Source organism: Cyanistes caeruleus, chromosome 2 (genome assembly GCF_971803275.1).
Source record: "Cyanistes caeruleus chromosome 2, bCyaCae1.hap1.1, whole genome shotgun sequence".
Lineage (NCBI taxonomy): Eukaryota > Metazoa > Chordata > Aves > Passeriformes > Paridae > Cyanistes > Cyanistes caeruleus.
The window spans coordinates 67,713,236-67,724,305 of record NC_141702.1 but is presented as its reverse complement, the minus strand read 5'-3'; the positions used below and the strand labels follow the sequence as shown (position 1 = coordinate 67,724,305).

General features: G+C 34.8%; 1 protein-coding gene across 6 annotated transcripts in view; it reads left to right on the top strand.

Annotated features, from left to right (window-relative positions):
- Positions 1–11,070, top strand: part of FMN2 (formin 2) — a 157,730-nt gene that overhangs the window by 13,419 nt on the left and 133,241 nt on the right. For all 6 annotated transcript variants that reach the window (XM_086877691.1, XM_086877692.1, XM_086877689.1 and 3 more), the window contains exon 3: positions 6,740–6,906. In XM_086877691.1, the coding sequence (XP_086733817.1) occupies positions 6,740–6,906 (167 nt within the window). The remainder of the gene's footprint in view (positions 1–6,739; positions 6,907–11,070) is intronic.

The following is an 11,070-nucleotide window of genomic DNA, read 5'->3' as shown; positions in this document are numbered from 1 at the left end:
GACCTCTGCCTTTTCCATCAGGGCATTTCTGGAAGAATTTCAGGGCCATTTGAATGAGGTGCTACTTTTGCCCTGCTTGCCCTTTGGTGGCCCTGGGGACAGTGGCAGGATTCTCTTCCAGCAGCAGCTAATACCCTTGTTTCCAAAGGGGAGCATGCACATGTGCTCCTTAGGTCCCTTTGGGATGTCTCAAGCACTTGGAGCTGTTAGCATTATGTGATGCTCTCTGTTTTTCTGTGTAGTGCATTGCTCATTCTTAGCCGAGTTGAAATCTCAGTTATACACTTATTAAAGCTGTCTTGCACAACCCAGAATATGTTTAAATTTTTAGTGATGGATTGTAAGGCTAAAGTAAAGGAGAAAATACCTGCTTGAGTTGCACAGGGGTTGATGTACTGTGGTCCTATTCTTAGAGCTAGTGAAGAGTTACATGGAAAATTTGTAACAATTACCAAGTGCACCACGAGAGATGAGACATTGTAAAAGGAGATTGAGATGCCAAGAAATTTGGAAAACTTGGCAAAAGTAAAGCGTAGTGTTTACTGTGACAATCGAGTATAGGACTGATAAATGTAAAATTAATAATTGATAGTTTTATTCTAGTTGTTTGAATAGTCTATGAATGTATTCAATCAATACATTATTCACTGTAATTTGATAAATAGATATTTCTGACTTTTAAAATCACATTGAACTGTGTGTAGGCAGACATTGAAAACTGTGGGAATGAGTGAGATAGTGTTGATATGTCTTCTGCTTAATTCTCAGGCTTAGATGGGCTTTCTACTTTGACTTCTGAATTTGAGATGATGTGTGGGTTTAGTTCATACCATCCCTGTGAACATAGCCAGGAAATCTGGAGGCAGAACATCAGGGAAGGAAGGACAATCTTCTTTGGTATTTCCACACATCCCTGACTTTATTAATGTTCTAAATACTAAAAATATAGACTCTAAATATGAAAAAATAATATTTTATGCATAATATGATAATATGCAGTATATATATATAGATATATAGATATCAATATATAACATCCGTGGGGTTTTCTTCCCCTCTTCAAAACATAGGCTTTTATACAACCAGTGAAAGCAGAGATCAGCTATTACACTGATAATAAGAACAAAAGGAAATATATTTGACAGTATTATGGCAATATTTGCCCTAACCCTAGACCTTGACCAGTTTTGTTATATTTAAGGTTTATGTTGCCTGGAAATTATAGACTTCAAATTTTATTTTATTTTGTGTTTTTTTTGAAGCAGAAGGCTTTATTTTTTTTTCCTTTTGTTATGAAACTATACTGTGTGGAGGCCTGTTGCTTGCTAGGTTTTCCATGTTTTATGTAACCAGACTGTGAGAAATCTGTCACATGATTTTAGGAAAGTATCTATCAATAAAAATTCAATCCGTTAAAAAAAACCCAAAAACCAAAACAAAAATCCCAAAAAACAGCTAAAGCAACCTCACAGGATGAGAAATCCAGAACAGTTTACCAATCTAAATCAGAAAAGGATTAGAAACTCTGCAGTGAAAAAGAACAATAAATGAAGTTTCTAATCCTGGAATATTGGGCATAATCTCCCAGGTCAGTCTTTAGTGAAACAACAGACAAAACAAAATTGCTTCTTTTTATACTGCAAATGCATATTTAATATGCACTTATGCAGTACTAGGGCTTATTATTTGAAGAAAAGTTGGCTAGAATACCAATTTCTGTTTCATTCCCCAGGTTACATGTGCATCTTGGAAAAACTCTTCTTTCTCAGTAGTCACAAGCTGCACATTATATTTAGGCTGAGTATACAGGTTAGCTGTAAACTGGAAATTTGAAAAGATTGTGAAATATAGGAAAACATTAAAGAACTTTAAGTCAATGATAAAAAAGTATTAATAATTTTATATGTAAAATGTTGGTGTGTTTGATATATTTGAGACCTGGTAAAGTACACTGAGCAGCAAAAGGGTACAAATGGAGTGTGATTGATTTGCCCTGAAAAATTATTCATTAAGCTTTTGCTGTATAGTTTCAACGAATACAATGATCGCGTGAATAAGTACTGAAAATTATTTAAGAACCTACATGCAGTTGCAATTGCTATCTCAGCTGAAAGTCTTTGAACATCTTTGCCATATTTTTGTTTCTCTGACATGTTTGTCCTCCTCTGGCATTCTGGGGCATGTTTGGTGCTGCACTGTTCAGGTGCTCTGCCAGAAGACTGAGGCCTGAGTTAGCTGCCACCTTGCTGGCAGTGTAAGTAGAAAGGGGGATCAAAAAAGAATTGAAACAAAGGAAGGATTTAGACTAATATGAAACAGCAAATAGCTGATGTACAGCATTTCCTAACTTTTGAATGCAACTCTCTATATTCTCCCTGTTTATTGGCTTGGGGGTATTTTTGTTGTTATTTTTTGTTTATGAAACTATGTTCATAATTGAAATCCTTTCTAAATAAGAAACTGTAAGAAGACTACAATTTTCTTTTCACATTTTGCAAGACTAAAAATATTGTAAACAGAAATTCACGATTTTGTCTATTTCTTCCTCCTTTTCCTTTATTTTCTGTACTGTCTCCCAGAAGTAGAGTGAGGTCTGTGGTACATTTGGCTTCAAAGCTTATGAAATCAGTTTGCTATGGGAGCATTTCTGATCTTACTAAAATGGACAAGAAAAGGAGTAAAGTGGGGGAAAAGGAAGCAAGCAGATTTCAGCTTTTGAAGATGTAAGCAATATGTGCATAAATTAACTCTTGAGGTGACTGAGTAGGGTGCTCAGAACTGGTGTTATACTGAAGCTGTTCACTCTGTGTTAGGAAGAATAAAAATGGAAAATCTGTCCCCAGTGTGTGCAGCTTAAGATGTGCTGATGCAACTGCTGTGTTAATGGTGAAAGTGTGGTGTAGTGCCCCGGTCTTTTGGAGAGACAATCACTGAAACTGGCAGAAGGGGGAGCTTTTGGAGTAAAACTCATTTTGATCATTAGTCTCAACTGGTGGTCACTGCCAGCTGTGCTCCCGGGCTTTTGCAAATCCGGCATAAGGAGGAAGGAAGACACATCTCTAAAGATAAATGTGAGGTTATAACAGCAAGATCCTCAGGGAAGCATTATTGCAAGCTCTGCTCTAGCTCAGTGGCGCAGTGAATTGTACATGTTTTCAGTACAACTATGACTACTCTAATCTTCTTCCAGTTCTCACTTCCATTCATGTCTCTTCCTCCCCTCAGTAATTAAGAAAATTCAAAGCTAACAACATTTTCATGATACTGCTGGTTTATAAAGATTTTCTTGCTCACCTTGTAGCCTTTTAAAGGCTTGTCTTCTGAGCATATCAAAGATCTATAAGGTGAATTCATTGAGTCAGGATTTGCTCGTGGACAATACTGAACACTCTTTTTTACCCACTTTCTTCATACAGGGAGACAATATGAATGGAAACCATACTGGGACAGATGAATTTTCATTCAGTAGTGAATAGATTACATTTTCTACAGAGATGGCTTTCATGAACAGTGGTGTTCAATTCTTGGTCATAGGGATTGGATGAGAACCTGTTGTGTCATAGTAGAGGAGACAACATCAGTAGTGCTTCATCTTCATGGGAATGGGAGAAAGAGGCAGATCATATAGAGGTGGAGAACAAGGAACTTGGAAGCTGAGCCAGAAGATTCTGGCTGAGCCACAGTAGCAAAATTATAACAAAATATCCCCAGACGGCCAGAATCTGAGACTTCCAAACTTAATCTCATGTTCTCATTCTTGTAGTTGATTAATTGTGCAATCCTTTGTAAGAGAAGAAAAAACAAAAGTCTCTTTATCCCTTTGTGTGGTTTAATAAAGTAATTCTAAGCTCCTAAAAAAATATCTTCTGAGTTTATAGTCATCATACTTGCTGAAGATTTTTGGCAGGATCCTCAGAATACTGGCTTGATCTAAAGCTGAAGTTCTTGCCTAATTCAAAATTTAGTATTCTCCCCATCCCTTGCCAAAATAATTAGGGGAAAGGTAAGAATAGGGTTCAGGAACTTCATGACCTGGAATTTCTAGGAAGAAATGTTTTAAACACAAATAGTGGTAATTTAACCTCTTAGAGGAAAAAAAGATATCTCAGAGACTTCAGTTTTAGTTTCTACTGTTTTCATGGCAGGTAAAGGCAGTCAAGAGAAGGTCTCTGCCACTCCACTCACACCTGAAGCAGAAATCAGCCAATCATCTAATAATTATGAAATTATTAGTCATTTAATTATTCCAGATTATTTGCAAACATCTTCACCTCCTGAAGGCATTACCTCATGTAAGTTATGAATATGAGGTGATTAAGGTGTCTGAGGCCAAAAGCTGTTGCTGCTGCCTTTTGTTTATAAACAACCAGTGCAAAATTGTAGCTCAAAGTCTTGTAGTTGACTGAAATTTAACCTGAGATCAATTTAAATCAAATTATTGATTCTTCTAGGTTAGAAAGTACTTGCTAAGATAATTAAATAATTTTTACTATCCTACTTATTCCAAGACTACTTCATGCTGTCATGGACAAAATTATATCACTTCTCTTACCGTAATCTGCATTAATTAAATTCATGGATGACATTTTTTACACATATACTTATTTTATGTTGTTTGAATACCAAAGTATTTTTAGAAACTTGTTAAAAACTACTATAAAAATTAAACTCCAACGGAATAGTATTTAAGATTCCGAACAATGTATTTGAATTTGAGCAAGACAGATGCTATAAAAATTAGCAAATGGATAGGTGGATTAAGTGGGGGGAAAGCCTTATTTCCTGTTTTGTAATTTACAGATATTGTTCCTGCTAATTATGTCAAAGCTAAAGGAAGGGGTTATTCTGGGTCTGAATATGCAGGAGAAGACTCTTTAAACATGACAAGATTATTTAAATGTTAAAATGTGCGGGGTGGAGGGGAGGCAAAACAAAATCTCTCAAGTCTGACATTCTGTGGTTATGGATAACGTTTCAATATATAATACAGCCTGCAGAAATGTGTAATTTTCTTGCATAATTCTTTCTTTTGGGGTGTGAGCAAAGTGATCCTCTGTGGTCAGCAAGAATGACTGCCTTGAACTAATAAAGTATTTTGTAGAATTAACAGCTGAACTGTGATAGAGGGATATGTTGAATAAGCAGTTTTGTTGGCATTGCATTTCAGGTGGTGTAACCAAGGGACAGAGGCAAACGAATTGGCAAATGTAACAAAATTTGTCTCATACAAGTTTATCTCATAGCTTATCTCCTGTTTTATTCCCTTGAATGTATTGTATTTTGTCTAATAAAGGGCTAGCAAACTTGGACTTATAATCAGATAATTATCAGATTGTGGAGAAGAAAATCTTGGAAACAACTTCCAACATTTTAATGCATTGTTTATTTTAGGATGTATTGCCACATGAAGTTAAAATAATACAGAAACTCCTAGCCAAATGTCACTTACAGTATCTTTTTAAAATTGCTTCCAGATGTTTAAAAGAAAAATCTTTTTAGTATGTTGAGAAAGCCTGGGAAATTTTACATTTTGAATAAAGTCAATGTTCAATCAGAAATCTTTCATGTAAAAACCAGTAGAATAATAACTATCAATATCATTGTTACTATGCTAAAGTACACTTTATGTTGCTTTCTTAACACAGTGTTGGTTTTTGGTTGTTTTTTTAAAAATACCTTTGAATGAAGGGGTGGAAAAAATAAGCTATAGAACCTTACTTTGGTACAAACTGTATTCTCAGCTAGTTTATACTCAAACATGAAATTAACTTTATTACCCCATTTGTCTTTCTTCTTTCAGTAGATCTATTTCATCTCTTTATCGATATCATGTGAATTGGAACTCTGGCATCTTTTTACATCTGACTATTTAGAGCTTAAGCAACTTAATGTTCTTACGATGTAGATTTTAATGCAACATATGTATGTAACTAATTTTTGTAGTCTATTTCTGGCTAAACTCACAAAACATTGTCATATTTCAAGCCACTAACATTTTCTCCTCTAATATATTTTATAATATATGCTTTCTTTTCATGTTCTGGTTGGATAACAAAAGAAAACACTTTGATCATGAAATCTGGCCCCATAAGAGGAATCAGTATCTTCCTGCTCTTTAAAAGCTTTACTTCTCTGAGTTGCTGCTTCTGACCCTGCATTTTAGTTTGGAGCACTCCACCACTCTGGGGCAATATAAAGTACAGTTTCATACAGAATAGTTATGAGGGGTTTTGTTACTATTTCTTTATTGAGAGTTTCTCCAAAGAAACACAGCAAAATTTCTCAAAGACGATAATAATTTGATGATTCTAAAAAACAAAGGCTCATTTAAGGAGTCAAGAGGCCAAACTCTATACTAGCTTTGTGTGACATCCTTGGAAGAATTTGTTCCATCTCTTGCTAATATCTTGATTCTCCCTTTGGAATAATTGTATAAGAAATTGATGCCACAATAACGATTCATGATTTTTGTTCCTTTTTCACAGTGCAGCTGGCATTTATAATATATATGTATATTTTCTTGAATGTCCTAATTAATCAGGCTCCAGATCACTTAAAATTATTATGTATAAATACTTTATATTCAGGACTTAGTATCAAATACATTTCTTAAGAACTTTTTTTTATTTAATAGCTTTTACTTCTAATAATTCAGATTTTCAATACACATTGTAATGCCTAAATTCTTGTGTCCTGCATATACCTACAAATTCTTCTTGATCTCTCATCATCTTGGCAGGACGAACTCTGCTGGAAAAGCTCTTCAGCCAGCAGGAAAATGCACCGCAAGAAGAAGCAGAAAAACTGTGTTCTCGCATTATTGCAATGGGTCTTTTGCTTCCATTCACTGACTGCTTCAGAGAGCCATGTAACCAGAGTGCCAAGCAAAGCACACCCACGTTTGATGTAAGTACAGAAAAAGTTGTCTTTTGTCTCTTTTGTGAAGCAGGACATGATTTTCTAATATTTTATCCCCCCTGAAAGAATTCAGTTTGTCATTTTAATGAAAATTGCCCTTAGGAGAGTGACCAGCTATTTTTGTGTGCTCAGGTATGTACGCTTTGTATCCACATTAGCACGTTCTCCTATAACTTCATTTCTTAACTTCTTAAGTAATTTCTTAGTCTGAGTCTGTTCTTCATTTGCAGTTCTCATTTTTGTCCTCTTTGAATCAAAGCAGTTTGTATGACTACCAAGATTTCCATCAATAGCTGCCTCATCAAAAAATTCAAGGAATAACAGAAAAGAGCATGTCACAAAATTTTACAGAACGCAAACTGGATGTCTATCCTAGGTTGTTTGGTTGGTTTGTTTGGTTTTTTTTCCCTGAAAATACTTTTGGTACAAAATAGTGCAGAGATCAATGCAAATATGCTGGCATTCCAGCTATAGTGTTATCTGTACCTGTGGGCTATCTGGCCAGGCGTTTGCCTACTGTTCCAAACCTGGGTGTAGATGTAACCTCACATACTTCTCCTTTCTCTTGGATAATTAATTAAATATTAGGATGTCTTCTTTTTGTAACCTATGGCACTTTGTACTGTTTTTTGGAGCTAAAAATAATTAGGGATTTTCACTTCACTAATTAGCTTCAAAACAGTATACAAATATTAACTAATTGACTTAATGTCTTGCTGGTGCAGTGAAGATCATCCTTATTTGACACATTAAGCTGAAGTTTGGTTACAGACAAAAAAGCATTGGCATATATATGAGAGAACATGATTAATTCTTAACTCTTGAAATCTTTCACATCTTTCTTAAAGAATAGTTTAACAGAACTGGTGAAGGGAAAACTGAGAGAATAATTTTTCTTCCAGAGAATTCCTCTACAAGCTTTCCTAAATAGCCCATTTTATCTACAAAGTCATCCAGTGGTCCCTTTAGCAATATTATACATTTATGTTTTGGCTTTGGTGTTGCTGTTTGGTTTTTTTTAAGATGCAAGATTTGAAACATTTTTTAACTGGTTTTTGAAATTAATTGAAAAATGCACTTTAACTATAATACTGAGGTGTTACTCAGGCAAATTAAAATCACACAGCATTTGAAAGTGCTTGTAGTTGAATATACTCATGAAAGTTACTAGAAATGTTTCTTATTTTTCAGGCTGTTTAAAAGAGTCTGGTAATATTTTCCACTCTCCTGCTGTTACCATATATTCAGCAATCTCCTTTAGATTATTGAATACCATATTTTTAAAAAGCTTCTCTTACATTATAAATAGATTTTTTGTCAAATTCAAAGTTTTCAAAGAAACAGAAAAGGCTCTTTTTTTAACTAATATACCATGCTTTTTCTGAATAACAGTACTTTAATTATCTTTTGTTTAATGTAGGCACATAGCAGTAACCTAGTGCCACATCAACCATCTGTCAAGGTCAGGAATTTAGGATGAATTAGCAGTGATCTTAATTTGACTTGGTCTATCAGTAAGCCAGAAATGTCACAGCTTCTGTGACTTTTTTTTCTGTATAAATCCCCTAAATAGATCCCACTCCTGGTAAAACAATGTCAGTAGTGGTGTATGGCCCTGTTATATAACCAGGAGCATACAGCTGTCTTGAACACCAGATCTCCATAATTGAATTCTATATGGTGCAGAGCTGAGAGCTGCTGATGCTGAGTTTTGGAATATGTTTCTACTCCAGCCTTGGTGACCACAGTACAGGAACACCTATTGGTTTATTCATTACACATTCTCCAAAACAGAAATATTTAGAACTTGCAGTATAAATTCTAATGGCTGAAAACTTGAAGATTATGCATCTGCTTTCTTCTTAGAGTAAATTTAAAGTATTTTACAGGAAATAAATACTAATTATTATGTAAGGGAACAAAATAATTAAAAATTAGCTTGAAAAAAATTATGGTGATGCTGAATACTGCTTTAAAAAGGACATGTAATGTTGGCAAGTCATGTCCTCTCTTGCATCTCTCTCCATGTGTGTACTTTGAGGTTTTTTACTATTAACATTTATCTTGTTTGTTTCTATGCATTTTTTTAAGTTCATTAGAGCACAACTTTAATGTTGATCTAACAGTTTATTTTAAAGACAGAGGAATTAGGACTTAATTAAGGACTAGTTTTACTTCCTTAATTTCACCCATCTAGAATTAAGAGGTACATCTTCTTTGACTTTACTCCAAAACTGGGAGCAGAGCCAGACCCATATTCTTCATCTCTGAGTTCATCAGACCCCCCCAGTTCAATTTTGAATTGCCTCCAGTTTGGCTGATATCCTCTTCACTTAGCTGAAACTGCCATCAGCAAAGCTCCTCTAGCCCTGTCCTGGTCCCTGCCACCTTCTGGCCTTCTCCCTTCTTCATAAAGCCATGGTGATTGCCTGGTTCTTAATGTTACTTCTCTGGCTATTCTGATTTTCATCTTACTCTGGTGCTTGTAAAGTCTCTTGGGTCACTCTTTCAGATTTTTTTTTTTTTTTTTTGGCAGAATTTCCAACACTTTTTTCACTGAAACCCATCCTTGAATCCTTTTCTCCTTTTGTGATTTATCCCTCGTATTTCTGAACTTTAAAGTACTATTGGTTTTAAATTAAATAAAATCCATGATTCCCTTTTTGCTTAAGTGTGGTCCCACAGACTTTATTTTTTGAAGATGTTAAGTTACAGTTTATGAAAACAATTCAGTAAGTTTTGTTCACTCCATGATCTATTGCTCATGGCTCGAGATGAATATAAACAGATTATTTAAAAGTCCTATTCTCTCACTCTGATCCCCTTTTCTGGATGGCCTCTAGTGAATTTAATTTAACATGGCTAATGCTGAAATCTCTTGAAATGTTTGCAATTGCACATTTTGATTATATTCTCATTTTCTTTATTATTCATGCTCTCTGGTCACCTCTACTTCTCCCTGTTTTAGAAATGTTTATCCAAACCTTTTGTCTGTTTTCTCAGTAATGCAAGAGATCTGGTCCACTTTTTTTCTCCCAGGATGTTCCAGTCTTCAGTGTAGACCATTAAAGAATAGTACATGCCCTCTTTTTAATTTCTTTTTGGATCCTATTTCTTTCTCCTCTGCTCTGAATTGTCTTAATTGTCTGACTACAATTAAGCAGTGCATTAAAAATAAGGACAACTTCCACAGCTCTTAGTTTCTTGGGCTAATTCTATAATGGCTCCTAGAATTCGGTTTAATTTAAATTCTTGGCACTTTTGTCTCTGGTGTACACTATACTTTGTGGATGTGAATTTTTTTTTCATATATGGCAAACGTGAGGGATCAACAAATGCCAAATGAGAGCACAAATCTTAAGAGAACTAGAAGCTGTCACCACATTTATGCTGAAGACAGAGTCCAGTTTCCAAAGGCTTATATCTTACTCAGGTCTTTGGATAGATTTTAATGATGATTGGAGATGACATGTTCATGAAGTACCTCTGAACTTCATTTCAAATTGGCCCAAAGGACAGAAATTTTAGAACTGTTTTAAGAAATTATGAGAAAACTCTCATCTTCAATCTTAGCTTGTTTTATCATTTCTTTTGAAACAGTTGATGGCAGTTGCCCAGAATAAAAGATTAGTCTGAAAAATACAAGTTGAACAAAGCTTTAAAAGTAACATAAATAGAGAAGGGTTGGTTTTTTTAAGATTTTTGCTGTTGAGAAGCAGGGGAAGCTTTTGTCATAGCTCTTCCTACCTACTGTCCCAATATAAAGAGGATCTTAAAGAGTAAGTAAATGTTCAGTGGCAGGTTCTCTGTCTAGACATACGTTGCCCTTAATGCTAGTTTCCCATTTGCTAGGGAGGCTGCTAATTATTGCTTCATGTATGTCATGACAACTTACTCATCAGGCTATCTTTAGTCTTTCATGCTTCTGCTAGTATTTTATAAAGAAAAACAGAGGGTTTAACTAAAAAAGAAATGAAGTCAAGCAAGTAAATGGCAACTTATAGAAAGATGGATTAGCAAAAGCCTACAGAAAGCATGTTCTCTGAAAAAAATGCTTGCCCTTTGAACAGCTATTGCCTTTTATATTTTTTCCTTTTTAGCAGTTGTAAGTTATTCAAGAGGGCTTCTAAAGATTCAAATTAAAACAAAATA